The sequence below is a fragment of the Pleurodeles waltl genome, chromosome 6 (assembly GCF_031143425.1).
Source record: "Pleurodeles waltl isolate 20211129_DDA chromosome 6, aPleWal1.hap1.20221129, whole genome shotgun sequence".
Lineage (NCBI taxonomy): Eukaryota > Metazoa > Chordata > Amphibia > Caudata > Salamandridae > Pleurodeles > Pleurodeles waltl.
In genome coordinates, this window is record NC_090445.1 from 845,014,056 (window position 1) to 845,027,388 (window position 13,333).

The 13,333-nt window shown below is 44.8% G+C and overlaps 1 protein-coding gene across 2 annotated transcripts in view; it reads right to left on the reverse strand.

Annotated features, from left to right (window-relative positions):
- Positions 1 to 12,624, reverse strand: part of FBXW4 (F-box and WD repeat domain containing 4) — a 559,762-nt gene extending 547,138 nt beyond the window's left edge. For both annotated transcript variants that reach the window (XM_069239564.1, XM_069239565.1), the window contains exon 1: positions 12,263 to 12,624. In XM_069239564.1, the coding sequence (XP_069095665.1) occupies positions 12,263 to 12,450 (188 nt within the window). In that variant the 5' untranslated portion in view covers positions 12,451 to 12,624. The remainder of the gene's footprint in view (positions 1 to 12,262) is intronic.
- Between the last annotated feature and the right edge of the window lie 709 nt (positions 12,625 to 13,333).

The window sequence follows — 13,333 nt, forward strand, 5'->3', positions numbered from 1 at the left end:
AGATTGGGGATGTACCCAGTGCCAAGAGGAACGTCGCTTCAACACTTACAGCACTGAAGCGCAGTGGAACCAGATGTCACATTATATGAGATGACGTGTGCATAAATCTTCATCACCCCAAAACATGAGTACCATCAAGGAAGACACAGGCATGCATACCACATTACAAAGTTGAAGCTGTGGCACAAACCACATTCATCAACTTTGCATAATTGTAAAGGTTGCTAAACAAATTTCAACACTAGAGACCCCAAGGAAACATCAAAGTTAACAGCCCACAACCAGAAGAGAGCAGCTAGCACAAAAAAACATATCAAGGCAAAATGAGTATGGACACACTGCTAACTATGAAGACACAAACATGTAGAGCTCTCAGAGATATTAAATGAGTGAGTATCTTCTTAATAATCTGGCTGCACTTGGTAAGGAGCCATCAGCAAGGAGGTGCTTTGTTACAGATTTGCAAGTTCTATGGGGTTGCAGGTTGTTTCGTGTTGGGGCCCAGCAGGCTATATGTCTTTTGCAGAAATCCAACAGGCTGTTCTGCGGTTAACCGAGCAACAGGTCACATGAAGCAAGCAACTAGGTGGAAAACAATGGGCGCTAAGGGAGGACTCTTCCTGAGACAGATAAGAAGCACCCGTCACCCTAACCTTTAGACCTTATATTTGGGAAGAGTATTGTAATTGTATTTATGTAGTGCTTACTACCCCTGACGAAGTGTTGAAGCGATTTGTCGGCGAGTAGCATGCTACTCCGGAACCCAAAAGGATTAGTGGTGTATTAGTATAGGGAAATGCAAGTTAATTTGAGCGGTGAACATGTGAGTGAGTTAGTTGGATTAAATAGAATAATGGAGGGATAGAAGAGGGAAGAATCTAGAAAGTGAAAATTGGGAGTATATAGTAGTAAGATGAGGTTTGGGATGAATAAATGGAGAGATGGAGGAAGGAGTCTGTAGAAAGGGATTAGAGGGATCATAGTAGTAAAGTGAGGTTTGGGATGAGTCAAAGGCAAGACACACGAGGGAGGAATTTAGTAGGGTTGTTTTGGGAGATCACAATAGTAATCTGAGGTTTGGGTGAGCCAGGAGGGATAGAGCAGGGAAGAATCTAGGAAGGGTTATTTTGGAGATCATAGTAGTAAATGGGGTTTGAGATGAGTCAGCTTGAAGATGGAGGATAGACTGAGTGAGGTAGAAGGTGAGAGAGAAGTGCATTGGAGAGCGATTTTTTTCCTCTTGTACAGGAGTAAAGAAATACATTTATAGATACATGATTACATTTAAAAAGGGAATATATGTATAAGGAAAATAATAAATTGAGATTTAAAGTTGTATTGTATAAACACAGACTTTAAAGTTGTAATATTTGAAGGTAACTTTTTGTATTTTTTTTATAACTAATTTTTTATCTTTTCCCCAATATTTCAACAGTAGAGTCCTTGTAGATAGATTTTGATACAATTTTCCTATTGTGATAAATAAAACAGAGACTCATAGGCATCTAATCAAAACAACTTATATAGAAACTATGCAACGACCTATGAACTTTTTAAGCATAGAATAATACATATATTTTTTAACTGTAACATATACATTTGTTCATCAGGAATAAAGAGTATGTAAATTTTAAAAATCCATAATTATACATGTTTGTAAAAAGAAATACACACATGTAGATATATACATATATTCAAATTATAAATGTTTACATACACAGAGATATGCTGTACATTGCTGGATGAGTACAGTGGTTATGCAGGAAAGAGACAACTTTTGAGTAGCCTTCTGAAGATATGACAGTTGTCCAAGGATCTTACATTAGAGGGTAATAAATTCAATAGTTTGGCAGCTTGAACAGAGAAAGACGTACCATCTATTCTCTTTCTTGTATGGTGGAGTTTTGAGGCAAGATTCCAATCTTGAGCGGCGGGTCCTTTATTGAATGTATTTGGTGATTTTATTCCTGATGAAAAGCAGTCCTGTTCCATGTATTGCTTTGTGGGTGATACAAAGGAGCTTAAAGGTGGATCTTCAGGCAAACGGTAACCAATGTAGGAAACTCAAGGCAGCGGAGATATGGGCTAGTGGCTTTACATATAGGAGTAGTCTGGCAGCAAAGTTCTGAATCCACTGTAGTCTTTTCATTGTTGAGAGATGATCTGTGGTAGAGTCTATATGCGTAATCCAGTTTAGACAGTACAAAAGAGATTGTAGCCTGGACCTTGTCTGGAAATATCATGTGGGGAGAAAGCGGTGTTGCAATGTTTTCATGGTGATGAAGCTTGATCTTGCTAATTTGTCAACTTGGGCATTCATTGTTAACTTGGAGACCACAGTAATTTCAAGGTTTCTTACTTCTTTAAATATTTTAGGAGGCAATCCCAGATCGTCAGGCCAGGTGCACAATGGGTCATAATTCTTCCTAATTGCCACATGATTATTTCCGTTTTGGAAGCATTCCGTTTGAGATGGCTGCATGTCATCCACCGATCAACGGCTCTGAGACAACCAAAGATCTCTCTTTTGGGTTTTCCAGTTTATGGAGTATTTAGGTGTCATCAATCAATCATTTGTAGAGCACGCTACTCACCTGCGAGGGTCTCAAGGCGCTGGGGGAGGGGGAAGTTGTTACTGCTCGAACAACCAGGTCTTGAGGCGTCTCCTGAAGGTCAGTAGGTCCCGGGTCTGCTGTAGGTGGATGGGGAGGGTGTTCCAGGTCTTGGCAGCGAGGTGGGAGAATGATCTGCCACCGGCTGTAGTCCTGTGGATGCGTGGAACGGTGGCAAGGGCGAGGTTGGCGGAGCGGAGTTGTCGGTTAGGTGTGTAGAAGGTGAGTCCTTCGTTGAGGTAAGCTGGACCAGTGTTGTGGAGTGCTTTGTGGGCGTGGGTGAGGAGCTTGAAGTTGATCCTCTTGTTGATGGGGAGCCAGTGTAGGTCTCTCAGGTGGGCTGAGATATGGCTGCGGCGTGGGATGTCGAGGATGAGGCATGCTGAGGCGTTCTGTATACGTTGCAGTCTTTTCTGGAGTTTGGCCATGGTTCCTGCATAGAGAGTGTTGTTGACGAGGGCCTGGGTGACCGTCCTTCTGGTTTCAGTGGGGATCCACCTGAAGATCTTGCGGAGCAAGATGAAGCAGGATGATGAGACGCGTTGACTTGCTGGGTCATGGAGAGCGATGAGTTCAGGATGAATCCTAGGTTGTGTGCGTGCTTGGTGGGCGTCGGTGCGGTTCCTAGAGTGGCCGGCCACCAGGAGTCATCCCAGGCGGAGGGGTTGGAGCGGAGGATGAGGATCTCCATCTTGTCCGAGTTCAGTTTCAGGCGGCTGCTCTCCATCCAGTCAGCGATGGCCTTCATTCCATCGTGGAGGTTAGTTTTGGCAGTGGCATGGTCCTTGATGAGTGAGAGGATCAGCTGGGTGCCATCGGATTATGAGACGATGTTGAGGTTGTGTGATCGGACGATGTTGGCGAGCGGTGCCATGCAGACGATGAAAAGGGCTGAGGGAGGATCTTTGGGGTACGCCGCAGATGGTCTCAATGGCTTCAGATCGGAAGGGAGGGAGGCGGGCTCTCTGGGTTCTGCAGGTGAGGAAGGATGTAATCCAGTCATGAGCTTTGTAGCAGATCCCTGCGTCATGGAGCCGTGTGCGTAGGGTGTGGTGGCAGACTGTGTCGAAGGCGGCGAGAAGTCAAGGAGGACGAGGGCCGCGGTTTCGCCTCTATCTAGCATGGTCCTGATGTCGTCGGTGGCGACGATGAGGGCGGTCTCGGTGCTGTGGTTGCTGCGGAAACCGGATTGAGACAGGTCCAGAGTGTTGTTGTCTTCAAGGAAGCAGGTCAATTGACTGTTGACGATCTTCTTGATGACCTTCGTCGGGAAAGGAAGCAGGGAGATGGGCTGGTAGTTCTTGAGATCTCTTGGGTCTGCCATGGGTTCTTTAGTAGGGTGTTGATTTTGGCGTGCTTCCAGCTTTCCAGGAAGGTGTCGGTCTTGAATGAGCTGTTGACAATCATTCAGAGTTGGGGGGCAACGATGGAGCTTGCTTTGTTGAAGACGTGATGAGGGCAGGGGTCGGATGGTGAACCAGAGTGAATGGTGTTCATGATTTTGATGGTATCCTCGTCATTGACGCGGGTCCAGGAGAGCAGGATGTTGGTGTGGCTGGGGTCCGGTGAGTCTGGGTTTGGGGTGACCGCTACTGTTCTGGGGGTCAAGGTGTTGAAGCTGTCGTGGAGGTCTGTGATCTTGCGGTAAAAGAAGGTGGAGAGGGAGTCGCAGAGGTCTTGTGGGGTGTCGTTGGAGCAGAATCTGGGGTTTGCGAGTTCCTTCACGATGTTAAGTGCTATTTGCTGTTGTGTTCATTGTTGTTGATGCGTTCCTTGTAGGAGGATCTCTTGGTGGTCTGTATGAGCTGGTGTGCCTGCGGATGGCGTTCTTGAGGGCAGTGTGGTTGATCTGTGTTTGTTCGTGTCGCCACTTCTTCTCGTGTTTTCAGCACTCCCGTTTGGAGGCCTGGAGGTGAACCAGAAGGCCTTAGTGTTGGTGCAGTTGTTGGAGGATTTCTTGATCGGGGGAGGGTGTTGGCGCAGTCGTCGATCCATTGCCTGAGGTTGTGGGCGGCTGTGTTGGGGTCGGAGGTGTTGGTTGGCGGGGCTCGGGCCAGGGTGGAGATCAGTTGGTCTTTAGTGACCTTGTTCCAGCAGTGGCGGGGGATCGGTTGTGGGTGGTGATGTGTGGTGGGCTTCTCGAAGGTGAAGTGAATGCAGCAGTGGTCAATCCAGTGTAGTTCGGTGGTGTGGCTGCTGGCGGAGAAGAAGGGGTCGAGCGTGTGGCCGGCAGAGTGGGTGAGTATTGTGACGAGTTGTTTGAGACTGAGGTTGCCGAGGTTGTCAAGCAGGGCGGTGGAGTTGCTGTCATTCACGTTCTCAAGGTGAAAGTTCAGGTCGCCAAGGAGGATGTAGTCTGTAGAAGCAAGGGCGTGAGCGCTGATTACGTTGTCGATGGAGTCACTGAACTGCAGCCAGTGTCCAGGGGGTCTGTAGACAAGTGTTCCTCTGAGTGTGGTGTTGGCGTTGATGTGAATCTGGAAGTGCAGGTGTTCAGCGGCGTCGAGGGTGTCTTCGTGTTGGTCGAGATTCTGATGGTGTTCCTGTGGATGATGGCGATCCCTCCTCCCAGTCTGTTGGTGCAGTCTCTGCGGGTGATCTTATAGCCGTCCGGGATGGCTATGGCGATGTCGGGTTCAGAGGAGGGGTTCATACAGGTCTCTGTTAAGAAGGCGACGTCCGGAGAGGATGAGATGAGTAGGTCCCAGAGTTCTATGGCGTGCTTGTGGACGGAGCAGGTGTTGAGGAGGATGCATCTGAGGTGGTTGCGTCCGGTTCTGGTGGGAGGGGTGGCGGCCCAGGGGCTGGTGAAGCTGCAGCTCCGGCAGGAGAATGGTCTGAGGGTGAGCTTCAGGGTGGCTTGGAGGCAGGTGGCTGATTGGCTGGTGTTGAGGGCATGGAGGGCGTTGGCATTGTAGCTGCGGCGTGGTGATCTCGGTGGCCATGGGGTCTGGCACTGGGCACGGTCCAGGCGGGACGGGCTTGTCTGTGGCGCCCCTTTGACATGCCCGCTGCGCGCGGCCGCCATTAAGAAGGGTATGTGGGAGGGAGGAGCAGCTGGGAGGCCGGGACGGTGGGCAAATGGGGGTGTTAAGGGGGGGCGGGCCGCGGGGGACGCAGCAGCAGGACTAGGGAAGGGAGAGAGGGCAACAGAGCGTGAAGGCTAAGGAAATGAGGAAACGGCTTAAGAAAATGAGACAACGGCTTAAGAAAAGGAAAAAGTGGCTTAAGAAAAAGGAGAGAAAGGATTAAGAAAAAGGCTGAGAAATGGAGACAAAAAGCAGTGAAAAAGGCTAAATAAAAAGACAGTCACAAGACAGATACACAATACTTACGGCACCACTAGACACCAGGGAGGAGGCGCAGGTGGGAGCCTGCGGGTGGAGGAGGGCCTCGAACTCGCAGCAGCAGCAGCGAGGGCGGGGTAAAGGGCACGGGCACAGTCAGGTGGAGCTGCGCGGTGTGGGGAGCTTCTCCTGACCAAAACCAGGTCAAGGGTCGCTCATCTGCATAGTTGTAGCACATGAGCTGAAATTTGATGACCAATGTTGGTAATAACTTCATGTAGATGTTGAAAAGCATGGGTAAGATGTTTGAGCCTTGAGGGATCCCTGCTTTTGTGAAGTACTGTTTGGATGAGACAACACTTAAGTAGTCAAGGTATGAATCTGTGACTCAATGATTCTCACCCTTCAGAGACTTTGAGGAATTAGTCACAGGTGATAGTCAATGATCAACATAGGAATGTAAGTTAAGGTGGTAAAGGGGATTCATTATTGTTTTTAATGACGACTCATAGGGACAACGCCATTGGTTGGGGACTGAGATGGTTAATTAGGCCCAAGCTAACATGGGTTTTCCCTTAAACTCAAGGCTGTAGCACTTCCTCATCTTCCCTCCCTGTTTCAGCAGTCTATAGATCCTCCCTTGCCTACGTTCAGAGGGACAGCCTTCACAGCATGCATGAAGGCCTAGAAGGCTGCTTGTAACAAGTTTCAGGTCATGCACTTTAAGCAGGAAGCACTATAAAATTAAAGCAGAGCCCCTTAACAAGGAATACAAAATGAATAAGTAAAAGAATCCTGTGTAGGAGTTGCAGGATTGTAGAAGTACTTTCCTTGGGAAAACTCTCAAAAATGAAACCCAGGTAGGAAAAAGAAAATTGGGGAAACCACGAAATCTAAAAAAAAATCTCCTTCGTGTCTTATCTCATTATATTTGGACCAACTGCTGCCTGGATGCCCAAAGTTAAAAAAAAAAAAATGGAGTCAGGTTTGACAATTCTCTCGGCATGAAGTCGCAAGCTTTTACTGTGGCCAAGAGCATGTCTGAACGAGACTCAAAACGTCTCCCTACTATATGAAGCACTGTCTTTGTCAGGCTTTTTTTTTTTTTTTTTTTAAACTTTTGGCAGAGTTATTTCAAAGTGTTTTTATTTAGGCACATCAAGAGGCCGGATTGGAAAACAGCAACATGCCAAAAAAGCTGGGGTCACTTGGTTTAGTAGCAAAGGAAAAGAGATGTTGTTATCATAGGTGGAAGTACGCTACAGTGGCTTCCTGTAGAATACAAAATCTATGTTCCTTTACATCATATACACATGTTCAAGATTACTTCCAAGACACAGTCATCGGCCATGATCCTACAAGTAGCCTTAGTTCTAACACTTTCCTCTCTCCTGTAGACTGGTGTCTATGGATGGGAGAAATCTATGGACTCCTACAGCTCATCTCTGAAATTCCATTTCCATGTCTTATACGCTGATGCAAATAGCTTCAAATGTAAGCACAAATTCAAATCAGCTGTACTCTAACGGGTTTTATTCGATCAGGCCAACGCCTTGAGATAGTCTTAGGTGTATTATGCAGAAGGTACATGTTTACATGAATCTAGACGTGCATGCTTTCATTGCATCACAATAGGAAGGAAGGCACACAAGGAAACTGAGGAGAGAATCTAACACAGAAACATTACAAAAATGATCAGTGGATGCCTGGCGCAGAGAAATACAACACTTTAAAAACAATAATGGATGCCAAACGCAGCGCTGAGCATCTGCACAAAGAATTTAACAGCAGTAGAAAAAAGAAACGCAGTAAACGTATGCAACGGTGGATGTGCCAGTGATTTTCCCCAAGTGTACATTCACAGACAACTGGCTTTAAATAATAGACACTACAGGCTAAATATTGTAGAATTATATCTATCTTGACCTGAACAAGTGCTGCAAATTGGATCAAGAATGATGAGAATGTAATGTTTTAGTATGAATGTGCAGTGGCAGCTGCAGAAGAGACTGTATATTGGGCTTCTACTTACTCTGGGTTTTGTAACCCTTTACTATGAAAACAAAATCACATTTTCACTTTCTTTGGTGCCCTCTAGGTCTCGCTCCTGTGACAAGCATTGGAATTCGGGTACAAGAGGCCAATGTTCTACTAGAGCAGTAGTGAAGGAATGCACCGTGCCTGAGTGGAGGACAGTTGCCTCCAGCAGGCGAGCTGCCAACCCATTTCTTCTGCCAAGTAACTAAGTCATGTATACCAAGCATCGGGGAAGAATTTTAAGGACACAGTGAAGGAAAAGCAGGATGCCAAGCGAGGCTCAAACACATAGGACATCAACTTTCGAGAAAAGCCTCTAAAGTCATTACCATCTACATGCGATTTTGAACACATTCACTACGAACAAGTGCCTTGTGACAGATCCTCGCGAAAACAGAAGAGCAACAAATATGTCCAGGAACGTCTGTTGGTTTACTTAGACCTGTCATTAATCACTGACATACATATAATGAAGGGAAAACAGCATGTTTTGAGCAAGAAGTAAGGCAGACTACAGTCACTGATGTGAATATTATTGGAAAAAAGTCTGAGTGAGAAGGGTAAAAAGAATTGACTAAAGCATCAACGAAAATAACAAAGAAACAATTATAGGTGTGGCAGTTACAACCATTTTAGGTATTACTAAGAATGCCGTATTGCTGACAAAAAGTGCAATAATTGTACAAAATGAGCCATTTTGAAAGGATGAGCAAGAGCTAAGGCGGAGGAACACAATGTAATTGCAGGGGTGATTGGGGATGACCATCTGGACCTCAGTTCTAATGTAGTTCTTAGTAGATGGGAGAAACGGAAGCAAAAGTGATTACTTTTGACACACATTACTGTGAATGCGGAAAGCGTGCACAGAACAGTAGATATATGTTCTTGGTTTTCAACTGTGTGGGAACATGTTATAGGACAAAGTGGAATGGCAAGAGCTTATACCACTGAGATATCCATCCTGGGGGATATACAGGTCACAAAATTAACTAGGTTATTTTTTATTCAAAATGGAACCTAAAAGGAAGAACACGTGGCATTATATGTCACCAGGAAAGGGAGTCAATATTGAGATATCCGCATCAAGATCCACCCTAGGACAACTCATCTGGTTTACACTGTTGCAAGCAAAGTAATTGAGGCTCTGGAGAAGGAGGATTAAATAACCAAGGATTACACTCAGAAACTTAGAGAAAAAAACAACCTGAGTTATTTTGACGAGAAACCTAGTACATTCATGTGGTTCAAGTAATGCATTATTTTGAAAGACTATGCTGAGCCAATCAGACTCCTTATGAGGAATGTGTCCCTTACATATAAGGAGAATTTGAAGGCAACCATAAATAATGTATGTGAGAAGAAAATTATAGTGCCCTTAGTATCTACTACACCTTGGGTTGCACTAGTTCTGATTCTCCTAAAACATTTGGAAGACCTTAGCCTGTGTATAGACCCTCACAGTCTCATGGAAGCAATTAGGGTAAACACCCCTACTGAATTTACATAAGATTTCTCAACTCTGGCTCCACTGGGCTCTCCTATTTGGATCTAGTAAGTGCATACATCCAGGTAGTATTAGAAGACAAACCAAAATACCCAATTGCATTTGTAATACTGAAATGGCTGTTTCAGTATTGATGTGTGCCTTTTGGACTAGCTAGCACTGCTATTGAGTTCCAATGTTTAATAAAGGAGAGTTTTGGGGTGATAAGAGAAGAGAAACAGAAGCTTTAGAAGAGAATATCTTTCTTTTTGGCGAGGGAATTATAAGCTACATGATAACTTTAGTCATTTGTTTAGGGGAAAATAAGTTTGACACTTTAGTAATAAATTCACATTTGGCTGTAAAATATTGAATATTTGAGATTTAAGATCTCAAAGTTTTATGTGAAGTTTATACAAAATAGGTGCAGAATGCACACCTCCAATGGAATTGTTGGAGAAATATTCTAAGTATAATTAGGAATGAACAAGATGTTGCCTCTGCAGAACTGAAGTGTGACATTGTTTAAGCCCCCGAAAACCGGGCACACTGACTGCATGCTTGGGTTTGTTTTTGCTTTGAAGGATGCATCTAAAGAATTACAGAATGAGTGCAAAGTTGTGTTCACGGTTCTTGACTTGGGAGCAAACCATATGGTAGAAACACCAGAAGAGGAGTGTAACATTGAGTCTGCTAAACACAAAAGGGATTCATTTTGTGTTGGAGTATGTGTTAAGTGGTTGGTCTAAAGAGAATAAGTTCTAAAGCGAATCAAGGGCATTTTCAAGGTGCACAGTGAATCAGCTAAAAAAGAAAAAACGGAGCCCTACTAAGAGACAAAAAAATTGTCTACCATTTGGTCTGAAATTGAAGATTGTTTTCAACAGAGCCAAGAAGTCCAGTAGAGTCGGTGGACTATGAAAATACCAGGATGTATTATCGATGGCCTGAAAGGGGGAGGTATTACATAAATTGGTCACAAAGTGTGATTTATGTATGAATAGCTGGAAATTGGTAAAGGCCTGTAGAGTGGGGAAGCAAATCCGTGGATTTACCCGAAGGACCTTGGAGGCAGGTAGGCATAAACATAATTGGATGCTTTTGCAGTGTTAACTAGAAGGAAAGCATTTGGCGCGGTTTTAATTGATTATTTCAACAAGTTACATAACAAAATGAAGGTAAAGAAATTACTATTATTATGATAATTGAATTCTTGGACAATATTTTCAAGGGAAGGGATACCAGAGACCTTGTGTACGACCGTGGTCCACAATTTTCCAGCACTAGTATGAAGGATTGCCTTGAGCAACATGGGAGCAGTCATAAGAGGATTGTGGTTTCCATCCTAAAGTTAACGGACTAGAAAGCCTTAAAGTGATAAAGAACACAGATAGGCTACTAGAGAGGGTATTTGTTTGAAAAAAAAAAGTACTGAAAGTAATTTTAAATACGTGTAGAGCTACACCCAATCTCATCAAATGTTTCTACTTTTGAAATATTTAACAGGATCAGCGTCCAGGTTTATTCCCGGGTGGGCGCAGAACAGGTGTAGTGTTCAGCATGTCACTGATTACAATGTAGCATGGTATGTCTTAAAATGCGCGTAAGCAGGAATCACAGAAAATGGAAGGTTAGAAGGGTAAACAATGAGGTTGGGCAGTTAGTATGTGTCATGTTTCCACTAGGACTCTGGTAAACACACAGTTATTTGGTTAGAGCCAGTGGGAGCCATCAAAGATTTGAAAGATGCCGGCCAGTTGTGAAGATATCAGTTTTAAAATATGTGATCATGATAAACCCTAAAAGACGCACTCTCTCGGCGAAAGCATGCCTAGCGGAGAAATGACTGGAAGCTTCTACGCCAGAACTCTTCCAGGTTATACAAAAGCCTACCTTTTATCTTCGCTTTGCTCATAAAGGCCTGGTCATACTCAGAATAGTGTAAAAGAGTAGAGACCGAAGTTTCCCTGCTAAAGCCTAAAACCTGTGGAACAGCTTCCCCACGCTTGCAGTCAACACCGTGGCAGAACGTTACTCAGAGCTCAGCTAAGACCCACTTATTCGAAACGACTGCTCACTTTCAGCAGCCATACCTTCAACTACTTCTGAAACACTACAGCTCTGCATCTCACCAAACTTGGTAAAGTGTATATGTATTATATTTGGTGACTCCTACCGAAACGTTGGCAAGGAACAATGTTCATCGTGGTAAAGGGATGAATCCAGCAGGCCAGGCACTGAAAATACTTTTTTTTTTTTTTACTTTCGGAAGGCAAAATAACTATTAATGTAAACACAGCTGCCTGCTTGCAAAACTATAACCGGAAACATCTCACCTAAAACATTTTAATCATGAATTATACAAACAAAACAAAAACTGTACAACAATTATAATTGTTCACTGGCTTGCACCGAAACACGGGCCTCCGCACAGCTGAAATATCAAGGCAAAGAGTGGTAGAAAAATACGTTGTAAATATTGCTTAAGAAAAGGCGTACTCATCTAGAAGCCAATAAGGAAGCAGCGATGTGAGCTGCCAGATCACGTGGTCAAAGTGTCAGCGCAGGCGTCAGAGCAGCTGTATGTTTTTCGTTTACCTTTTCTCTTTTTATTACGTAAATAACTTTGGTTACGGTAGCTACGTAACGCAAATACCATAGGAAGGTTAAGGGATGCGCATTGGCTACAACGTAATGGGCTTAAATCCTACACGAAAAGGGGGTGGAGCTTCTGAGCACTATCACGAACGAAATGCTAGACGTCACGAACGAATTAATAGGAGAAAACACAACGATTTTGAAGATTTTCCTAAACAGTTAAGTTTAATAAAACGAGCTCTTACGTGTCGGTCCCCTGAATGGTAAAGCCGGTGTTGATACACTCCCTGGCCAGCTTCCTCCACACGGCGTCCCTGCTGGTGACGTGATACAACCTCCTGCAGGTTCGGCCCAGCCGGCCCAGAGCCGGGGGGTCGAGGTAGGAGAAGATGAGCAGCAGCAGCTCCTCGGGCAGGCACAGGAAGGAGGGCATGTCCCCGGGGCCCTGTGCCTCCCTCCCTCCTCGGCTTCCCGGCTCCGGGCGGCCGCGGGCACCTCAGGCCTGCGTCTGGTGGCGCGGAGGTGTGGCCGGTGATGTTGCTTGCGCCTGCTCTCCCTTCCCATGGTGTTTCCCCAGCCGTTTTAGAAGTAAGCCATCATAATCAGTGAGGGCATCTAAGTCACATGGGCCGGCCGCGGCTCCCTGCCTGCCAATCAACACGGAATATATCTGATGAAGAAAGACAAAAAAATAGGCGGCAAGAAGATAAGTAATGTACTATGTGCTAAGGGAAGAATAGCCAGAGGTACTCTAGGTAGATGCGAGGACACGTTGCGTGGGTAGATGTTAAAATGCACAACACAAAGGAACACCCACACATTTTAAAATATGGTGTGCCTGCGGCGGGAGTAGTTTAGTGTTAGTCTTTGGAGCTATATTGAAAATGAAAGAAAACATTTCTCGTGGTTTTTCTCATACATTAAAGCCAAAACGTAATTTCTTAGAGTCAAACTTCTGTGATGCTACCGTGAATCTTCAGATGTTTTTCTTCTAATAACCGCTTACTCATATTTGCCAAAATTCGGAAACAGGAAAGTGGGAGATTTTGGAAAACTGGCTGGGAGGAACATTTATTTTTCCAATTGACTTGCAACGATGTAAGGACAACTTCAGGCTTCTGAAGGGCACATTTAATCCATTTTTATCTTTACAGTGCATGGGTCTCTCACCCAGATCGCTCGTTGTGCTAAGTATATAGACTTGTGTTCTCTTTCTGATGGATACCCATATCTTTAAATTCCTACTAGTGGCGTTGGAACAGTTTTTAGAGTGGGAGTGCTGCCATTAGTGTTACATCACGTCATAAGGATTCTGG